We start from the raw sequence: 23,035 nt of genomic DNA, 5'->3' as shown, positions 1-23,035 counted from the left end.
AACCGAGTGATCACAATGCGATTTCATTTTGTTTGTTAAAACCTCACATTTTCTTGTGTAAAGTGCCTCTTTTCGAAATAGAATCTTGGAGGTCTCATGAAACTGACATATACAATAACTCATTCACACCTCTTAAGGTTACAGGAAAACTATTAAAGTAACCTCTTGGTTCACTCTGCAATGCACATACTAATTTCCATGTGTCACATTAAACTATTGTCATCAGAATAGATTGGCAACACTCAGTATCCATATGATCACCATGCATATTTTGGTAAGATGGACATACTTCTATAGTCACTTTACGACACCAACATCGCTTGCAAACCCATCTTGCAGCTACAGCTGCCTGTTACATGCCATAACTTTGAGTAACTTTGTGACCGCTACAGTAAAGGGAATTGTGCTCGTTGTAGTTGTTTACGGCTAGATTTAGAGTTCGGCGGTAAAAGGGCTGTTAACGCTCCGCGGGTTTTTTTCTGGCCGCACCATAAATTTAACTCTGGTATCGAGAGTTCAAACAAATGCTGCGTTAGGCTCCAAAAAAGGAGCGTAGAGCATTTTTACCGCAAATACAACTCTCGATACCAGAGTTGCTTACGGACGCGGCCGGCCTCAAAAACGTGCTCGTGCACGATTCTCCCATAGGAAACAATGGGGCTGTTTGAGCTGAAAAAAAACCTAACACCTGCAAAAAAGCAGCGTTCAGCTCCTAACGCAGCCCCATTGTTTCCTATGGGGAAACACTTCCTACGTCTGCACCTAACACCCTAACATGTACCCCGAGTCTAAACACCCCTAACCTTACACTTATTAACCCCTAATCTGCCGCCCCCGCTATCGCTGACCCCTGCATTACACTTTTAACCCCTAATCTGCCGCTCCGTAAACCGCCGCCACCTACGTTATCCCTATGTACCCCTAATCTGCTGCCCTAACATCGCCGACCCCTATGTTATATTTATTAACCCCTAATCTGCCCCCCACAACGTCGCCGACACCTACCTACACTTATTAACCCCTAATCTGCCGAGCGGACCTGAGCGCTACTATAATAAAGTTATTAACCCCTAATCCGCCTCACTAACCCTATCATAAATAGTATTAACCCCTAATCTGCCCTCCCTAACATCGCCGACACCTACCTTCAATTATTAACCCCTAATCTGCCGACCGGAGCTCACCGCTATTCTAATAAATGTATTAACCCCTAAAGCTAAGTCTAACCCTAACACTAACACCCCCCTAAGTTAAATATAATTTATATCTAACGAAATTAATTAACTCTTATTAAATAAATGATTCCTATTTAAAGCTAAATACTTACCTGTAAAATAAATCCTAATATAGCTACAATATAAATTATAATTATATTATAGCTATTTTAGGATTAATATTTATTTTACAGGCAACTTGGTATTTATTTTAACCAGGTACAATAGCTATTAAATAGTTAAGAACTATTTAATAGCTAAAATAGTTAAAATAATAACAAATTTACCTGTAAAATAAATCCTAACCTAAGATATAATTAAACCTAACACTACCCTATCAATAAAATAATTAAATAAACTACCTACAATTACCTACAATTAACCTAACACTACACTATCAATAAATTAATTAAACACAATTGCTACAAATAAATACAATTAAATAAACTATCTAAAGTACAAAAAATAAAAAAGAACTAAGTTACAGAAAATAAAAAAATATTTACAAACATAAGAAAAATATTACAACAATTTTAAACTAATTACACCTACTCTAAGCCCCCTAATAAAATAACAAAGACCCCCAAAATAAAAAATTCCCTACCCTATTCTAAATTTAAAAAGTTACAAGCTCTTTTACCTTACCAGCCCTGAACAGGGCCCTTTGCGGGGCATGCCCCAAGAAGTTCAGCTCTTTTGCCTGTAAAATAAAACATACAATACCCCCCCCCCCCCAACATTACAACCCACCACCCACATACCCCTAATCTAACCCAAACCCCCCTTAAATAAACCTAACACTAAGCCCCTGATGATCTTCCTACCTTGTCTTCACCATGCCAGGTTCACCGATCCGTCCTGGCTCCAAGATCTTCATCCAACCCAAGCGGGGGCTAGACATCCACTGAAGAAGTCCAGAAGAGGGTCCAAAGTCTTCCTCCTATCCGGCAAGAAGAGGACATCCGGACCGGCAAACATCTTCTCCAAGCGGCATCTTCTATGTTCTTCCATCCGATGACGACCGGCTCCATCTTGAAGACCTCCAGCGCGGATCCATCCTCTTCTTCCGACGACTAGACGACGAATGACGGTTCCTTTAAGGGACGTCATCCAAGATGGCGTCCCTCGAATTCCGATTGGCTGATAGGATTCTATCAGCCAATCGGAATTAAGGTAGGAATTTTCTGATTGGCTGATGGAATCAGCCAATCAGAATCAAGTTCAATCCGATTGGCTGATCCAATCAGCCAATCAGATTGAGCTCGCATTGTATTGGCTGATCGGAACAGCCAATAGAATGCGAGCTCAATCTGATTGGCTGATTGGATCAGCCAATCGGATTGAACTTGATTCTGATTGGCTGATTCCATCAGCCAATCAGAAAATTCCTACCTTAATTCCGATTGGCTGATAGAATCCTATCAGCCAATCGGAATTCGAGGGACGCCATCTTGGATGACGTCCCTTAAAGGAACCGTCATTCGTCGTCTAGTCGTCGGAAGAAGAGGATGGATCCGCGCTGGAGGTCTTCAAGATGGAGCCGGTCGTCATCGGATGGAAGAACATAGAAGATGCCGCTTGGAGAAGATGTTTGCCGGTCCGGATGTCCTCTTCTTGCCGGATAGGAGGAAGACTTTGGACCCTCTTCTGGACTTCTTCAGTGGATGTCTAGCCCCCGCTTGGGTTGGATGAAGATCTTGGAGCCAGGACGGATCGGTGAACCTGGCATGGTGAAGACAAGGTAGGAAGATCATCAGGGGCTTAGTGTTAGGTTTATTTAAGGGGGGTTTGGGTTAGATTAGGGGTATGTGGGTGGTGGGTTGTAATGTTGGGGGGGGGGGTATTGTATGTTTTATTTTACAGGCAAAAGAGCTGAACTTCTTGGGGCATGCCCCGCAAAGGGCCCTGTTCAGGGCTGGTAAGGTAAAAGAGCTTTTAAATTTTTAAATTTAGAATAGGGTAGGGAATTTTTTATTTTGGGGGTCTTTGTTATTTTATTAGGGGGCTTAGAGTAGGTGTAATTAGTTTAAAATTGTTGTAATATTTTTCTTATGTTTGTAAATATTTTTTTATTTTCTGTAACTTAGTTCTTTTTTATTTTTTGTACTTTAGATAGTTTATTTAATTGTATTTATTTGTAGCAATTGTGTTTAATTAATTTATTGATAGTGTAGTGTTAGGTTAATTGTAGGTAATTGTAGGTAGTTTATTTAATTATTTTATTGATAGGGTAGTGTTAGGTTTAATTATATCTTAGGTTAGGATTTATTTTACAGGTAAATTTGTTATTATTTTAACTATTTTAGCTATTAAATAGTTCTTAACTATTTAATAGCTATTGTACCTGGTTAAAATAAATACCAAGTTGCCTGTAAAATAAATATTAATCCTAAAATAGCTATAATATAATTATAATTTATATTGTAGCTATATTAGGATTTATTTTACAGGTAAGTATTTAGCTTTAAATAGGAATCATTTATTTAATAAGAGTTAATTAATTTCGTTAGATATAAATTATATTTAACTTAGGGGGGTGTTAGTGTTAGGGTTAGACTTAGCTTTAGGGGTTAATACATTTATTAGAATAGCGGTGAGCTCCGGTCGGCAGATTAGGGGTTAATAATTGAAGGTAGGTGTCGGCGATGTTAGGGAGGGCAGATTAGGGGTTAATACTATTTATGATAGGGTTAGTGAGGCGGATTAGGGGTTAATAACTTTATTATAGTAGCGCTCAGGTCCGCTCGGCAGATTAGGGGTTAATAAGTGTAGGTAGGTGTCGGCGACGTTGTGGGGGGCAGATTAGGGGTTAATAAATATAACATAGGGGTCGGCGATGTTAGGGGCAGAAGATTAGGGGTACATAGGGATAACGTAGGTGGCGGCGATTTGCGGTCGGAAGATTAGGGGTTAATTATTTTAAGTAGCTGGCGGCGACGTTGTGGGGGGCAGGTTAGGGGTTAATAAATATAATATAGGGGTCGGCGGGGTTAGGGGCAGCAGATTAGGGGTACATAAGTATAACGTAGGTGGCGGTCGGCAGATTAGGGGTTAAAAATTTTAATCGAGTGGCGGCGGTGTGGGGGGAGCTCGGTTTAGGGGTACATAGGTAGTTTATGGGTGTTAGTGTAGTTTAGGGTACAGTAGTTAAGAGCTTTATAAACCGGCGTTAGCCAGAAAGCTCTTAACTCCTGCTTTTTTCAGGCGGCTGGAATCTTGTCGTTAGAGCTCTAACGCTCACTGCAGAAACGACTCTAAATACCAGCGTTAGAAAGATCCCATTGAAAAGATAGGCTACGCAAATGGCGTAGGGGGATCTGCGGTATGGAAAAGTCGCGGCTGTAAAGTGAGCGTTAGACCCTTTAATCACTGACTCCAAATACCAGCGGGCGGCCAAAACCAGCGTTAGGAGCCTCTAACGCTGGTTTTCACGGCTACCGCCGAACTCTAAATCTAGGCCTTAGTATGCCAGAAACCCATAAAATTACTAATGCGCTCACCTCACAATTGTTTTGGTCCCGAGGTCACTGTAAGTTACTGAAACTTATGGCACAAGCTCTAGCTGCAAGATGGGTCTGTAAGGAGATCATGTGCCCGCACATAACATGTTAGCTGGGTAAGCAACAAACCTGTCTGAGCAGCGTTACAGGTGACGGTGTTCCACTAGCTGTACACTCAGAAGCTGCTGCCGCTGGAAGGAACCACTGCTTGCCAGCCCTATTTGATGCCGAAGGTGCGGGCTAGCACAGCACTGGTAAGTCACTGCCACCCCTTTACCTGCATGTGGCCACCGCTGAGACCTCTTGTACGTCATAAGTGACATCATAGTGGGCGGGGTTATAAATTGCGTACTCTCGGTTTTTGAACCGCGGCGATTAATCACGATTTTAAATCGCATATGCAATTAACCGTGCAGCCCTAATAAATGCATATATATACTGTATATACCTATACATATATAAATGTGTGCCCTGTTCACTGTATATGGATGAATGGAGACCAAGAAGGTCTTGTGCAGCCATTTCAGAGTATTTGACATATGTGCAAGATAATAGACTGCAAATAATCATGAAGTTGTGTTAAAATCTTCAAAAATGCCCTTTCGAGAAGTTATCCAGTACCTTGAGCTCTTGAATTCAAAAATCCAAAAATAGGTTTGAAAAGCTGATGAAAAGTAACTCGAAAATACATTGTGATCACTGACAACTTGCTGGCTCCATAGGGAAACTAGAGTTTTTATCAAGGATCTGAAAACCCTTTTGCAAGTGCAAGAATCAGTTGAAAACAACCTATTGTAATCTTGGCAAATCAAAAAGCTGTTGATAGATTGTGATTGAGGCTTTCTTTGTAAACACTATAAGTGTGGAGGGGGAGCGCTAGAGCATATAAGGATAGGCGCGGGAGCAGTGACACTTTGCACTATACTATGGAAAACCACAAGCAGCGGTTGATTTTGGCAAAACATAGAACATTATTTAGGAGCTGACAATGGCATTGTCATGTCTTGGTGGAATAAGGCAAAGATCAGGTGGAAGAAAGGAACTGAGGTTGAAATAGCTCAGACACTATTATATGTTTGTTGTCTTGATTTGTAACTTGCATTTAGCACAGGAGTAACAAAGTGCAAATGTAAACACTCTTGAGAGCTGCATGTAAACCCTGGATCAGAAGACAAAAAATAAAGTAACATCTATTATGGGGGAGGGGGGAGCTCTGTCTTGTAGATTTCATCACAGGGGATATTTTATAAGAGGGGATGCCTACTGTCTAAGTCTTTGAAAACCACCGTTATATTTTAACTGATCTGCATGCTAAATAAATGTTTTAAAACTTAACATTTTGTTTATTTTTTAAATCACTAGACCTAACCTTTTGAAAAGTGTTCATCAGTTATTAACAGTGTTCAAGAAAAACATGATTGGGCTTTTAAATCTTTAGCATATACTTCCAGTTGGCAAAAAGAAGAGACAGCGCAACCCCACATCAAGGTAGCAGTTTCCACAAATTTATTCAACACATAAAAGTAATGCACTTACAAACAGTTTAAAATATCTCACATTGATCCCTTCATAGGGAAAAAAAGAAGAAGCAGGTCCCAGTTCACTTAGGAATCCTTCCGGTCACAGCTATATTGCTGCTGCTTCAATATTGCTTCCACACAGTCTTGGTATAACAGAGCTAAGGACGGCTCCATTATACCAAGACTGTGTGGAAGCAATATTGAAGCAGCAGCAATATAGCTGTGACCGGAAGGATTCCTAAGTGAACTGGGACCTGCTTCTTCTTTTTTTCCCTATGAAGGGATCAATGTGAGATATTTTAAACTGTTTGTAAGTGCATTACTTTTATGTGTTGAATAAATTTTTGGAAACTGCTACCTTGATGTGGGGTTGCGCTGTCTCTTCTTTTCGCCATTGGATCTACAAATAAAGAGAGCGTTTGGAAACAAGCCTCTGGAAGTAGCTGCACCTCATTTTCTAAAGACAGTGATTAGGAGTTGGCATTACAAACCACCGCAACAACCATCACTCTATGTGAACACTCCTAAAGACACTTCCCTGTAGTGGGTAATATCTATTCAGATAGACCATTTGCTTTTTAGCTTTTTAACTATTTGTTATCGTTTTTTAGTATTGATATTTTATATATGAACTTATATTAACTTGTATGTGCATTTCTTATTTATTATTACATTGATGTATTTTTGCTGCAATATTTATTTAGTATTCTAACTATTTTAAACTATTTTAATTTATTCTAATATCCCTCTTACTTTACGCTAATATCCCATATCCAATACTCCACCAAGTTGCGCTGTTAATACTTCTAGTGTGGTATATACTTCCAGTTCTTACACGACTTGAAAACCCCCAAATTTTTAAAGCTAAATTACAAAAAAGGGAACAAAATAACTAAAGTAAGTAATGTGTATTTAGTTTCACTATAAATAATTACGTTTCATTCTCAAAGTGCTTGATGTCCCTTTTAAATATGTAGTTGGCACACCCTGTGGGAAGCCATGATTAAACTAATGGCAAACTGTTTTTATTTACTAGAACAATGCTATAGAAACGACTATACTCCTGCCTGCAACATGTAGTACATGAACTCACTTATACTTATACTCCTGCCTGCAATATGTAGTACATGAACTTACTTATACCTATACTCCTGCCTGCAATATGTAGTACATGAACTTACTTATACCTATACTCCTGCCTGCAATATGTAGTACATGAACTTACTTATACCTATACTCCTGCCTGCAATATGTAGTACACGAACTTACTTATACCTATACTCCTGCCTGCAATATGTAGTACATGAACTTACTTATACCTATACTCCTGCCTGCAATATGTAGTACATGAACTTACTTATACCTATACTCCTGCCTGCAATATGTAGTACATGAACTTACTTATACCTATACTCCTGCCTGCAATATGTAGTACATGAACTTACTTATACCTATACTCCTGCCTGCAATATGTAGTACATGAACTTACTTATACCTATACTCCTGCCTGCAATATGTAGTACATAAACTTACTTATACTTATATTGACAGATTTCCAAAAACAAAATAGAAAATCTTTATGTGCCCATAGATTCATGTGCCTTTTGCTTAAATTATTGTGCCTTATCAGAGCTCAATGTCTTTAGGTTTTATTGATATCAATAGAGGTAGATGCTACTACTGTAGCCTTTTGTAAATATGAAAATAAAACCTGTTCATTACTTTCCCTCCCTAGGTTCGCACTATTGTGACAGACACTGCATTCACCATCGATGAGCTGGAGGAGTTGTACGCTCTGTTTAAGGTTAGTTTTTAACTGTATCTTTCATTTCAGATGAGAAGTTGTTGATGTATACCTAAGTAGGCTCAGAGGCATGCGTGTGTCTTGAGCACTAAATGGCAGCCTTGTTTTCAACAATGTTTGTAACATTGTTATAAATTGTTGCAAACACTCCTGCCATTTAGTGCTCAATTCACGTACACACTCTTGAGCATTTCTAGATATACAAAAATTATTTTATTATATATATTGGTGCTTTACACGTTTTAAAAGTGTTTTACTTTACGGCTAGCAACTGCAACTTTGTTAGCAAAAGCTCAATTGTTTTGCAGTTTCGTATTTGATAATTTGTCATGGGCAGATATGTAGCCTGCCATATGCACCTCCAATCTTCAGTGGAAAACTTTTACGGCCAGATTACGAGTTTTTCGTTAGGAGATATGCGATGCTAACGTGCACTTTTTTATCACCGCTCACTTACCTGCAGCTCTGGTATTACAGGTTTTTACAAACCCGGCGTTAAAAGGCAAGAAGTGAGCGTAGAGCAAAATTTTGCTCCGTATTGCACTCCAATACCAGCGCTGCTTAAGTCAGCTGTGAGCTGGTCGTACGTGCTCGTGCACGATTTCCCCATAGACATCAATGGGAAGAGCCGGCTGAGAAAAAGTCTAACACCTGCAAAAAAGCAGCGTAAAACTCAGTAACGCAGCCCCATTGATTCCTATGGGGAAAATCATTTTATGTTTACACCGAACCCCCTAACATGAACCCCGAGTCTAAACACCCCTAATCATACACTTATTAACCCCTAATCTGCCGCCCCCGACATCGCCGACACCTACATTATTCTTATTAACCCCTAATCTGCCACTCCGGACACCGCCGCCACCTACATTATACTTATTAACCCCTAATCTGCTGCCCCCAACATCGCCACCACCTACATTATATTTATTAACCCCTTATCTGCTGCCCCTAACATCGCCGCAACCTACCTACATTTATTAACCCCTTATCTGCCGCCCCCAACGTTGCCGCCACTATATTAAATGTATTAACCCCTAAACCTAAGTCTAACCCTAACACTCCCTAATTGAAATATAATTAAAATAAATCTAAATAAAATTTCTATCATTAACTAAATTATTCCTATTTAAAACTAAATACTTACCTATAAAATAAACCCTAAGATAGCTACAGTATAACTAATAGTTACATTGGCCCCAAGTTATCAAAGTCTAGCGGACCTGATCCGACAGTGCGGATCAGGTCCGCCAGACTTCACTGAATACAGCGAGCAATACGCACGCCGTATTCAGCATTGCACCAGCAGCTCACAAGAGCTGCTGGTGCAACGCCGCCCCCTGCAGACTCGCGGCCAATAAATTAAATCACAAAAAAACAAAACACTAAATTACAGAAAATAAAAAACAAATTACAAGATCTTTATTCTAATTACACCTAATCTAATAGGCATTGCCCCAAAGTAATCCGCTCTTTTGCCTGTAAAAAGAAAATATACAAACAACCCCCCCCCCCAACAGTAAAACCCACCACCCACACAATCAACCCCCCAAATAAAATACTAACTAAAAAAAACCTAAGCTCTCCATTGCCCTGTAAAGGGCATTTGGATTGGCATTGTCCTTAAAAGGGCATTTAGCTCTTTTGCATGCCCAAACCCTAATCTAAAAATAAACCCACCCAATACACCCTTAAAAAATCCTAACACTAACCCCCGAAGATTCACTTACCGTGAGAACTCTTCATCCAAGCGGCAAGATGTCTTCAACAAAGTGGTCCTCCAGACGGGCAGAAGTCTTCATCCAGACGGCATTTTCTATATCCTTCCGGCGCGGAGCGGGTCCATCTTCAAGACATCCAACGCGGAGAATCCTTTTCATCCGACGGACTAACGACGAATGAAGGTACCTTTAAATGACGTCATCCACGATGGCGTCCCTTAGATTCCGATTGGCTGATAGAATTCTTTCAACCAATTGGAATTAAGGTAGAAAAAATCCTATTGGATTTCATTTATTTAATTGTAGTGTAGTGTTAGGTGTTATTGTAACTTAGGTTAGGTTTTATTTTACAGGTCAATTTGTATTTTAGCTAGTTAGTTATTAAATAGTTAATAACTATTCTACCTAGTTAAAATAAATACAAACTTGCCTGTACAATAAAAATAAACCCTAAGCTAGATACAATGTAACTATTAGTTATATTGTAGCTAGCTTAGGGTTTATTTTACAGGTAAGTATTTAGTTTTAAATAGGAATAATTTAGTTAATTATAGTAATTTTCTTAAGATTTATTTAAATTATATTTATGTTAGTGGGTGTTAGGGTTAGACTTAGATTTAGGGGTTAATACATTTAATATAGTGGCGGCGACGTTGGGGACGGCAGATTAGGGGTCAATAAGTATAATGTAGGTGGCGGCGATGTTAGGGGCGTCAGATTAGGGGTTAATAATTTTTAACTAGTGTTTGAGAGGTGGGAGTGCGGCGGTTTAGGGGTTAATATGTTTATTCTAGTGGCGGCGATGTCCGGAGCGGCAGATTAGGGGGTTAAAAATTTCATTATAGCGTTTGTGATGCGGGAGGGCCTCGGTTTAGGGGCTAATAGGTAGTTTATGGGTGTTAGTGTACTTTTTAGCACTTTAGTTATGAGTTTTATGCTACGGCGTTGTAGTGTAAAACTCACAACTACTGACTTTAGAACGTGTTAGGAATCTTGGAGGTAGAGGGTGTACCGCTCACTTTTTGGCCTCCCAGGACAGACATGTAATACTAGCGCTATGAAAGTCCCATAGAAAAAAGGGTTTACGAAGTTTACGTAAGTCGTTTTACAGTAAGGCCAAAGAAGTGTACGGTGCCCCTAAACCTGCAAGACTCGTAATAGCAGCGGTAGTGAAAAAGCAGCGTTAGGATCTGTTAACGCTGCTTTTTCATCTTAATGCAAGATTTGTAATCTAGTCGTTAGTTTTCAGTGTTGAATTCCTAAAATGGGGGGGGAGTGGCATTATAATATATTTCAAAGTTGTTGTACTACACATAAATAAACATTTTGGGGTGAATTTATCATATTACGAATCATGTCCGCCCGACATCGCTAATTGCCGACAGCATAAACTTGTACAATGTCGCCCCCTGCACATTTTTCGGCCAATTGGCCTCTAAAAGGGGGTGTCAATCTTAAGACCGCTGCTTCTTAGCTTACGTTTCCGGCGAGCCGGAAACTTCGGGCGTAGAAAGCAGCAACCGCTGCTTATAAAATCTACCCCCAAATCTTGCAACCTCAAAGTGTTAAATGTCCCATTACATGTTAAATTAAAAAAAAAAAAATACTTGCTTGATATATTGCTCTAATCATGTAGGTCAGGGATGGCTAACTGGCGGCACAAGGGGCCTTATTTGGTACTAACACATATAATATGAATTAACATTTTCAATCAGTAACTACACACTAAACATGTGCATGAGCAAAAAATGTGTGTAGTCCGAAAAGATTTGTTTCAGATTTTTTAAAATGTTTCGTTTGGCCGAATTTCATTCATGTGGGTGTTTGGTTCGACCATGTATTGGTTTTGGATCTATTACCATTATTTCCAATGAGAGCAACAAATTCACAACTAATCTTAATAAAAATCTTACGTTATAGAATTCAAGCAATTAAAAGAACCTATGTTTCAATGCCAACTGAACATATAGGGGACAAATACAATCTTTTTAGAAATCTTTTTTGATTTTTCTACAAAATTCACCATTAAAGTCTATCAGGATTTTTGTAGGGAAATCATTTGATAAGCTTTTCTAAAGGATTGTAATCTACTCTATAACTCACTGATTTGTTGCAGTCTACCTTGACCTCTCTGGTCCTCCTGATTTTGTGATTTGCATCTGACCCTTTTTAGTCAACGTTATTGAAAATGGCTGAATGTCCCCTAGTCTTCCACCTCACTATGATAGGTTAAGGCTTGATTGGACAAAGCTGTTTGACTAAAAAACATAATTTATGTAAGAACTTACCTGATAAATTCATTTCTTTCATATTAGCAAGAGTCCATGAGCTAGTGACGTATGGGATATACATTCCTACCAGGAGGGGCAAAGTTTCTCAAACCTCAAAATGCCTATAAATACACCCCTCACCACACCCACAAATCAGTTTAACGCATAGCCAAGAAGTGGGGTGATAAGAAAAAAGTGCGAAAGCATAAAAAATAAGGAATTGGAATAATTGTGCTTTATACAAAAAAATCATAACCACCACAAAAAGGGTGGGCCTCATGGACTCTTGCTAATATGAAAGAAATGAATTTATCAGGTAAGTTCTTACATAAATTATGTTTTCTTTCATGTAATTAGCAAGAGTCCATGAGCTAGTGATGTATGGGATAATGACTACCCAAGATGTGGATCTTCCACGCAAGAGTCACTAGAGAGGAAGGGATAAAATAAAGACAGCCAATTCCGCTGAAAATAATCCACACCCAAAATAAAGTTTAAATCTTATAATGAAAAAAACTGAAATTATAAGCAGAAGAATCAAACTGAAACAGCTGCCTGAAGTACTTTTCTACCAAAAACTGCTTCAGAAGAAGAAAACACATCAAAATGGTAGAATTTAGTAAAAGTATGCAAAGAAGACCAAGTTGCTGCTTTGCAAATCTGATCGACCGAAGCTTCATTCCTAAACGCCCAGGAAGTAGAAACTGACCTAGTAGAATGAGCTGTAATCCTTTGAGGCGGAGTTTTACCCGACTCGACATAGGCATGATGAATTAAAGATTTTAACCAAGATGCCAAAGAAATGGCAGAGGCCTTCTGACCTTTCCTAGAACCGGAAAAGATAACAAATAGAGTAGAAGTCTTTCGGAAATTCTTAGTAGCTTCAACATAATATTTCAAAGCTCTAACTACATCCAAAGAATGCAATGATTTCTCCTTAGAATTCTTAGGATTAGGACATAATGAAGGAACCACAATTTCTCTACTAATGTTGTTAGAATTCACAACCTTAGGTAAAAATTTAAAAGAGGTTAGCAACACCGCCTTATCCTGATGAAAAATCAGAAAAGGAGACTCACAAGAAAGAGCAGATAATTCAGAAACTCTTCTAGCAGAAGAGATGGCCAAAAGAAACAAAACTTTCCAAGAAAGTAATTTAATGTCCAATGAATGCATAGGTTCAAACGGTGGAGCTTGAAGAGCCCCCAGAACCAAATTCAAACTCCAAGGAGGAGAAATTGACTTAATGACAGGTTTTATACGAACCAAAGCTTGTACAAAACAATGAATATCAGGAAGATATTAATTGAGATATCTTTGTGTAATCCCTGCACCACTGGTTCAGCATACAGAGCTGAAGAGGTCGCATGTGAAAATGAGCAAAAGGGATCGCGTCCGATGCAGCAGTCATAAGACCTAGAATTTCCATGCATAAGGCTACCGAAGGGAATGAATGTGATTGAAGGTTTCGACAAGCTGAGATCAATTTTAGACGTCTCTTGTCTGTCAGAGACAGAGTCATGGACACTGAATCTATCAGGAAACCTAAAAAGGTTACCCTTGTCTGAGGAATCAATGAACTTTTCGGTAAATTGATCCTCCAACCATGATCTTGAAGAAACAACACAAGTCGATTCGTATGAGATTCTGCTAAATGTGAAGACTGAGCAAGTACCAAGATATCGTCCAAATAAGGAAATACCACAATACCCTGTTCTCTGATTACAGACAGAAGGGCACCGAGAACCTTTGTAAAAATTCTTGGAGCTGTTGCTAGGCCAAACGGCAGAGCCACAAACTGGTAATGCTTGTCTAGGAAAGAGAATCTCAGAAACTGATAGTGATCTGGATGAATCGGAATATGCAGATATGCATCCTGTAAATCTATTGTGGACATATAATGCCCTTGCTGAACAAAAGGCAGGATAGTCCTTATAGTTACCATTTTGAATGTTGGTATCCTTACATAACGATTCAATATTTTTAGATCCAGAACTGATCTGAAGGAATTCTCCTTCTTTGGTACAATGAAGAGATTTGAATAAAACCCCAGCCCCTGTTCCAGAACTGGAACTGGCATAATTACTCCAGCCAACTCTAGATCTGAAACACATTTCAGAAATGCTTGAGCTTTCGCTGGATTTACTGGGACACGGGAAAGAAAAAATCTCTTTGCAGGAGGCCTTATCTTGAAGCCAATTCTGTACCCTTCTGAAACAATGTTCTGAATCCAAAGATTGTGAATTGAATTGATCCAAATTTCTTTGAAAAAACGTAATCTGCCCCCTACCAGCTGGGCTGGAATGAGGGCCGCACCATCATGTGGACTTGGGAGCTGGCTTTGGTTTTCTAAAAGGCTTGGATTTATTCCAGACTGGAGATGGTTTCCAAACTGATACCGCTCCTGTGGGTGAAGGATCAGGCTTTTGTTCCTTATTGTGACGAAAGGAACGAAAACGATTATTAGACCTAAATTTACCTTTAGATTTTTTATCCTGTGGTAAAAAAGTTCCTTTCCCTCCAGTAACAGTTGAGATAATAGAATCTAACTGAGAACCAAATAATTAATTACCCTGGAAAGAAAGGGAAAGCAAAGTTGACTTGGAAGACATATCAGCATTCCAAGTTTTAAGCCATAAAGCTCTTCTAGCTAAAATAGCTAGAGACATATACCTGACATCGACTCTAATGATATCAAAGATGGCATCACAAATAAAGTTATTAGCATGTTGAAGAAGATTAACAATGCTATGAGAATTATGATCTGTTACTTGTTGCGCTAAAGCTTCTAACCAATAAGTTGAAGCTGCAGCAACATCCGCTAAAGATATAGCTGGTCTAAGAAGATTACCTGAACATAAGTAAGCTTTTCTTAGAAAGGATTCAATCTTCCTATCTAAAGGATCCTTAAAGGAAGTACTATCTGCCGTAGGAATAGTAGTACGTTTAGCAAGAGTAGAGATAGCCCCATCAACTTTAGGGATTTTGTCCCAAAACTCTAATCTGTCAGATGGCACAGGATATAATTGCTTAAAACGTTTAGAAGGAGTAAATGAATTACCCAAATTATTCCATTCCCTGGAGATTACTTCAGAAATAGCATCAGGGACAGGAAAAACTTCTGGAATAACTACAGGAGATTTAAAAACCTTATTTAAACGTTTAGATTTAGTATCAATAGGACCAGAATCCTCTATTTCTAATGCAATTAAGACTTCTTTAAGTAAAGAACGAATAAATTCCATTTTGAATAAATATGAAGATTTATCAGCATCAACCTCTGAGACAGAATCCTCTGAACCAGAGGAACTATTATCAGAATCAGAATGATGATGTTCATTTAAAAAATTCATCTGAAAAATGAGAAGTTTTAAAAGACCTTTTACGTTTACTAGAAGGAGGAATAACAGACATGGCCTTCTTAATGGATTTAGAAACAAAATCTCTTATGTTAACAGGAACACTCTGAGTATTAGATGTTGACGGAACAGCAACAGGTAATGTAACATTACTAAAGGAAATATTATCTGCATTAACAAGTTTGTCATGACATTCATTACAAACAACAGCTGGAGGAACAGATACCACAAGTTTACAGCAGATACACTTAACTTTGGTCGATCCAGCACCAGGCAGCGTTTTTCCAGAAGTATCTTCTGACTCAGTGTCAATCTGGGACATCTTGCAATATGTAATAGAAAAAACAACATATAAAGCAAAATTGATCAAATTCCTTAAATGACAGTTTCAGGAATGGGAAAAAAAATGCCAGTGAACAAGCTTCTAGCAACCAGAAGCAATAAATAATGAGACTTAAATAATGTGGAGACAATAGTGACGCCCATATTTTTTAGCGCCAAAAAAGACGCCCACATTATTTGGCGCCTAAATGCTTTTGGCGCCAAAAATGATGCCACATCCGGAACGCCGACGCTTTGGCGCAAAAAAACGTCAAAAATGACGCAACTTCCGGCGACACGTATGACGCCGGAAACAGAAAAAAAAAATTTGCGCCAAAAAAGTCAGCGCCAAGAATGACGCAATAAAATGAAGCATTTTCAGCCCCCGCGAGCCTAACAGCCCACAGGGAAAAAAGTCAAATTTTAAGGTAAGAAAAAAATTGATTTATTCATATGCATTATCCCAAATATGAAACTGACTGTCTGAAAATAAGGAACGTTGAACATCAAGGAACGTCGAAAGTCAAGGCAAATAAATGTTTGAATACATATATTTAGAACTTTATATAAAAGTGCCCAACCATAGCTTAGAGTGTCACAGAAAATAAGACTTACTTACCCCAGGACACTCATCTACATGTAGTAGAAAGCCAAACCAGTACTGAAACGAGAATCAGTAGAGGTAATGGTATATATAAGAGTATATCGTCGATCTGAAAAGGGAGGTAAGAGATGAATCTCTACGACCGATAACAGAGAACCTATGAAATAGACCCCGTAGAAGGAGATCATTGAATTCAAATAGGCAATACTCTCCTCACATCCCTCTGACATTCACTGCACGCTGAGAGGAAAACCGGGTCCAACCTGCTGCGGAGCGCATATCAACGTAGAATCTAGCACAAACTTACTTCACCACCTCCATAGGAGGCAAAGTTTGTAAAACTGATTTGTGGGTGTGGTGAGGGGTGTATTTATAGGCATTTTGAGGTTTGGGAAACTTTGCCCCTCCTGGTAGGAATGTATATCCCATACGTCACTAGCTCATGGACTCTTGCTAATTACATGAAAGAAACAACATTTACTGCCTGAATGGCTGTTACTAAACATCAGTCATTAGTAAATTGGACAGGGGGCATGGACACAGGAATGGTCAGACTCCCTGTACATCATTACAAACTAAGGAGCTGATTAGCCAAACTTATATAGTTGCTTTCCTGCCCCTTCCTGCATATTTTTTTTTTATTTCAAATGGTAGTAATGAGTGAACATATTGATTTGGTCAGGCAGTTGTTGGTTCTTCTGTTTCATCCTATTAAGTATTTGTCTGCTTATATAGTGGAAGAATAGCTGAATTGGCATAAATTCGGACAAAATAAAGTCGTTCATAGCACAAATGCACATCTCTACTACACACATATTTGATACAGTTTCACAATATTGTTACTTTCACTTCCTGTTGTTAAACTGAAATATAATTGAGAAGTGAAATTTGCAAATATAGTATTTCTGTATAAATGTTTTGTCTGTTCTGTGTGTGTACAGTGTCACATTTTAATGTTTCAGGCTGAGCACCTGACCAGCTGCTACTGGGGTGGTAACAGCAGCGCACTTGACCGCAATGACCCCAGCCTTCCTTACCTTGAGCAGTACCGCATTGACTTCCAGCAATTCAAGGGTTTGTTCGCCCTACTGTTTCCATGGGCGTGTGGCACTCACACTGATGTGTTGGCTCTCAGACTTTTCAGGCTGCTAGATGAAAACGGAGACCAACTGGTCAACTTTCGAGAATTTGTCTCAGGACTGAGTAAGTAAATATTTTTAACAGATTGATCCCTGGTATTGCCCTTTAAGGATGAGGAAGTTTGCCCTTTAATGACCAAAGTATTTTTTATATATATATATATATATATATATATATATATATATATATATATATATATATATATAATTGGGCTGTAGGCATGGCACACAGTGAGGCAATGATCCGATTGGCTACTTTCACATGTTTTGTGACCTGAGCTGGGGGAAACATCCCAAGTCTTTAAAGGTCTGGGTACTGAGAAGTACCCAGATGTTTAGACCATATGGACATATACAATATATATACTGTATATATATATATATATATATATATATAGTATATATATATATAGTATATATACTGTGTGTATATATATATATATATATATATCTGTATAGACTTTAAATCTCAGGAACAATTTATGTATATATGTCCAGATGGTCCATAGCCATTTAGAAATGTCAGAGATAAACAGTGTTGAAATTTATTCTAATGAGCAGGTCAAGATTGCTCAATTAATAATGTAGTCTGCTGCTTAACGGCCTTTTAACATACTCTCAGAGTCTCTTGCCAGGCTGTTGAAGTGATTCAACTTTATAACCCTTTACATATTTCTTTCCTAAGATATGGAGAGTCCACAACGTCACTCAATTACTAGTGGGAATATCACTCCTGGCCAGCAGGAGGAGGCAAAGAGCACCACAGCAAAGCTGTTAAGTGTCACGTCCCTACCTATAATCGCCAGTTATTCTCTTTGCCTCTGTCAATGAAGGAGGTGAAGTTTTGTGTCTGAAAAAATGAATTCCTTTTTTGGGTACTTTTCCCTGTAAGCAAGGATTTTGGGTTTTGCTGAGTCCAAGTCAATCTCTTCAGTATAGTAGCGGTGGCTTTTAAGCAGTTAGAAAGTTATGAGGTAGTCCTTGCTTTGTTTCCTAACACATTGCTGCCCATGGTACAGAAAGCCAGAGTTGGTTACTCTGTTCTTTCTTTTTCTACAGGTTTCTGTAAGGAGTATGTGACCTTTCATGCCTTGTGAACTGTCTTCCTGCTGGACAGCTAAACTTGCAGGTAAGTGCTTTTGTCTTCTAGGTCTTGGAGACTTGCACTTCAGAAGAATATTTTATATGCAGTAGATGGGGACATTTTGAAAATACTTTATACAGGATTCTCTTTGGCAGTGGGCAGGCACATTATGTATGTTGAGACTAGGGGTTAATCTTCCCTTTACTAGGACGTTTTTCCTCTTTGGGCTGATTTATGTATAAACTTAAAATTTGGCAGTTGGTTTTCTTTGCTTGTTTAGCTAGAACAGGCTAACTGACAGACTGCTTGAGCGTTTGTGTAAATTTAGCTCCGGTTTTGTAGGCAAAGGGAAACGCACGCCTTTTACTTGCCGCATAGTTTCCTCTCTCTGCTGGTCATGTGACTTCTGCTGTCGTATATTTACGGAGCGGAGCGACATCATAGAATTTCAGTCTCTTCAGTGTCGATCTACTATACGAACGTTTTAGAGACTTTTGGCAGCCAAATTGAGTAGAAGTGTTACGGTAAGGCACCTCAGCCTGTCTGAGTTGTAGGGGGCCTGATTGGTTTATTATTTTAAAGAATTTTTGCATAACGTTAAGTGGCTGTGGTATTAAAAATTCTTTAAAAATGTCTACAATTTGGTGATTTTTTTATTTAGTATTATGGACATGGAAGACTCTGTGTCTTTAAACAAATGCTTGTTATGCCTAGACGCACAAATTGTTTTGCTTATTCAATTCTGTGCTGCATGCTTAGCTAGAACACTTCAATTTAAAGATATATTGTTGCCCGCTGAGCCCAATGTCTCTCAGGATGATGCTGTTCAGGCAATGCCACAGCTTTCTCCTCAAACGTCCCAAGCCTCTATGGCGTCACATACAGTGCCCTGCAGTTCCTCTCAGCCTCCTGGAGGAGTTTATTTGCCTAAAGATTTTGCTGCACAGGTATCTTCTGCGGTATCTGCTGCATTATCTGCTTTTCCTATGCTGGGAAAACGCAAGAGGGAAATTAGACATTCAGATAGTAAGGTTTCCGTTCCACCTACTGCTATGCAGGTTGCCTTCCCTCATAAGTCTGATGAGGAGGATACGTCAGTAGCCTCTGAGGGTGAAATCTCAGATTCAGACGGTATTATTCCTTCATCTGATACTGAAGAAGTGAACACCTTCATGTACTGTTAAAGGAGGTATTGGCTACTTTGGATGACTCTGATACTTTTGTCGTTGTCAATCCTAAGAAGTCTAGTAAACTTAATAAATACTATGATGTTCCTTCCTCTATGGGAATTTTTCCTCTTTCAGACCGTGTGACGGAGATTATTTCACAGGAATGGGAGAAGCCAGGGATTCCTTTCTCCCAGTCTCCCATATTTAAAAAGATGTTTCCTGTTGCTGACTCCATTAAAAAGTCTTGGCGCGTTGTGCCTAAAGTAGAAGGGGCTATTTCTACTCTGGCTAAGAGAACTACAATCCCTATAGAGGATAGCTGCTCCTTTAAGGATCCCATGGACAAAAAGCTGGAAGCTTATTTGAAGAAGAAGTATGTTCATCAAGGTCTTCAATGGCAACCTGCAGTTTGTATTGCCACAGTAGCAAGTGCGGCATCTTATTGGTGCAATGCCTTTTCTAAATCAATTTTAGTAGAGACTCCATTGGAGGAGATACAAGAAAGGATTAAGGCTATCAAACTAGCCAATTCCTTTATTTCTGATGCTAACATGCAAGTTATTAGACTGGGAGCCAAGATGTCTGGCTTCACTGTCCTAGCCCATAGGGCACTGTGGCTAAAATCTTGGTCAGCTGATGTTACCTCTAAGTCCAAGCTTCTGGTGCTTCCTTACAAGGGTAACACCTTGTTCGGACCTGGTCTGGCAGAAATAATTTCTGATACTACGAGTGGAAAAGGGTCTTTTCTACTGCAAGACAAGAAGAACAGACTCAAAGGACGTCAAAGTAATTTTCGTTACTTTCGTAACTTCAAAGGTCAAAAGTCTTCCTCTCCCTCTTCCAAGCAGGATTAGTCTAAGTCTTCTTGGAAGCCTAATCAGTCTTGGAATAAGGGGAAGCAATCAAAGAAACCCTCAGCTGAGTCTACGTCAGCATGAAGGGTTTGCCCCCGGTCCAGGATCAGATCAAGTGGAGGGGGGCAGACTTTCCCTGTTTTGTCAAGCGTGGAGACGAGATGTCCCAAATACTTGGGTTGTGGACATAGTATCTCAGGATTACAAAATAGAATTCAAAACTTTCCCTCCCAGGGGCAGATTTCACCTCTCAAAATTATCTACAGACCAGGTAAAAAGAGAGGCATTCTTGAACTGCGTTCAGGACCTTTCCTCCCTGGGAGTGATTGTTCCAGTTCCAGTAAGGGAACATGGTGTAGGATTCTATTCAAATCTGTTTGTGGTGCCCAAAAAAGAGGGACCTTTTTGACCCTTTTTAGACCTAAATTGCCTCAACAAGTTTCTCAGGGTATCGTCCTTCAAAATGGAAACTATTCGTTCTATTCTTCCTTTGGTCCAAGAGGGTCTGTTCATGATGACCATAGACCTGAAGGACACGTATCTTCATATTCCCATCCACAGAGATCACAAATTCCTGAGATTTACCTTTCTAGACAAACACTTTCAGTTTGTGGCTGTTCCATTTGGCCTTGCCACAGCTCCCAGAATTTTCTCAAAGGTTCTGGGGGCTCTCTTGGCAGGGATCAGGTCTCGGGGAATTGTAGTGGGGCCCTACCTGGATGACATATTGGTTCAGGCTCCATCTTTTCAACATGCAAACTCTCATACCGAGATCTTGTTGTCTTTTCTATGTTCCCGTGGTTGGAAAGTGAATCTGGAAAAGAGTTCCCTCAGGACTGCTAGGCTGGGGAGCAGTCTGGGACTCGTTAAAGGCGCAGGGACTATTGACTCGGGAGGAGTCGGGTCTCCCAATAAACATCTTGGAATTGAGAGCTATTTACAATGCTCTGATGGCTTGGCCTCAATTGTCCTTAGCCCAGTTTATCAAGTTTCAGTCAGACAACATCACCTCAGTGGCTTACATCAACCACCAGGGAGGAACTCGGAGCAGTGTTAATTTTGACGACAAATTTCAATTTAGTCTTAGTTTTAGTCTTTTGACTAAAATGCCATTTTAGTTTTAGTCGTATTTTAGTCATCTGAATTGTTTTAGTTTTAGTCTAGTTTTAGTCGACTGAATCTCCAGTAGATTTTAGTCGACTAAATCTCCAGTATCTACTGGAGATTTAGTCGACTAAAATCTACTGGAGATTTAGTCTACTGGAGATTTAGTCAACTAAAATCTAAGGGGTTTAGTTAAAGTGTAATGCATTATTTAAGCATTTCTCTATAATTTGCAAACTGATTATATACTCCAGAAGTAAACACCTGTTATCATTTATGGTATTAAGGTTTAAACCCTCAATACAGACACATATTTAGCCGTTGTGATATATCTTTATTAAACTTAAAATTAAATAAAACCAAGTTTCATAAACAAACAGAAGTGCAACTTTAAAATATAAAAAAACAAAACTGTAAACTGTATTGGCTGTATTGCACATATTACCCAATATAAAATTTTTAACAGTTCTCTGTTAATAATTAAAACAAGTATCAAGTAACTCAACACAACAAAAAGTTTCTGCAGATAGCACAGGCACAGCATAACTTAAATCCATACTCATGGGTTATGCTTATTTCTATAGGAAGAATCAATTGATTGTTCACAGATTCGAAACATTTTCGGCAACGAAATTATCACTGCTCTAGAACTTCCAAACAAATTATATAGTCCTGGAGTAAAGGTTTATTAACCTGATTTTATTTATGGTATTAAGATTTGAACATGCAATACAGATTTAACAGATTTAACTGTTGTGGTATATAACATGTCTATCTTAAAATTTAATAAAATTAAGTTTAGTAAATTTTACAAAAGAGCAGTAATTGGATAGGGATTGATTAACACCTTGCATAAAATGTTTTTGTCAGCAAATTTTGATTTAGTTTTAGTCATAGTCTTTTGACTAAAATGTCATTTTGATTTAGTTTTAGTCATAGTCTTTTGACTAAAATGTCATTTTGATTTAGTTTTAGTCATAGTCTTTTGACTAAAATGTCATTTTAGTTTTAGTCGTATTTTAGTCATTAGAATTTCTTTAGTTTTATAGTCATTTTAGTCTAGTTTTAGTCGACGAAATTAACACTGACTCGGAGTTCCTTAGCCATGAAGGAGGTGGCACTGATTATTCAGTGGGTGGAAGCTCACAATTGTTGTCTATCTGCCATCCACATTCCTGGAGTGGACAACTGGGAAGCGGATTTCCTGAGCAGACAGACATTTCATCCCAGGGAGTGGGCTCTCCATCCAAAGGTATTCTCCAGGTCAACCCTCAAATGGGGGGTGCCGGAGTTAGATCTGATGGCGTCTCGGCAGAACGCCAAGCTTACAAGGTACGGTTCAGTCAAGGTCAAGAGATTCTCAGGCCGCTCT

General features: G+C 39.0%; 1 protein-coding gene across 1 annotated transcript in view; it reads left to right on the top strand.

Moving 5' to 3' along the window:
• Positions 1–23,035, top strand: part of TBC1D9 (TBC1 domain family member 9) — a 512,458-nt gene that overhangs the window by 392,397 nt on the left and 97,026 nt on the right. The window contains exons 15-16 of the mRNA XM_053703695.1: positions 7,970–8,038; positions 17,276–17,516. Coding sequence (XP_053559670.1) covers positions 7,970–8,038; positions 17,276–17,516 — 310 coding nt within the window. The remainder of the gene's footprint in view (positions 1–7,969; positions 8,039–17,275; positions 17,517–23,035) is intronic.

This window comes from Bombina bombina, chromosome 2, assembly GCF_027579735.1.
Source record: "Bombina bombina isolate aBomBom1 chromosome 2, aBomBom1.pri, whole genome shotgun sequence".
Classification (NCBI taxonomy): Eukaryota; Metazoa; Chordata; class Amphibia; order Anura; family Bombinatoridae; genus Bombina; species Bombina bombina.
This window is presented reverse-complemented; position numbering and strand designations above follow the sequence as displayed.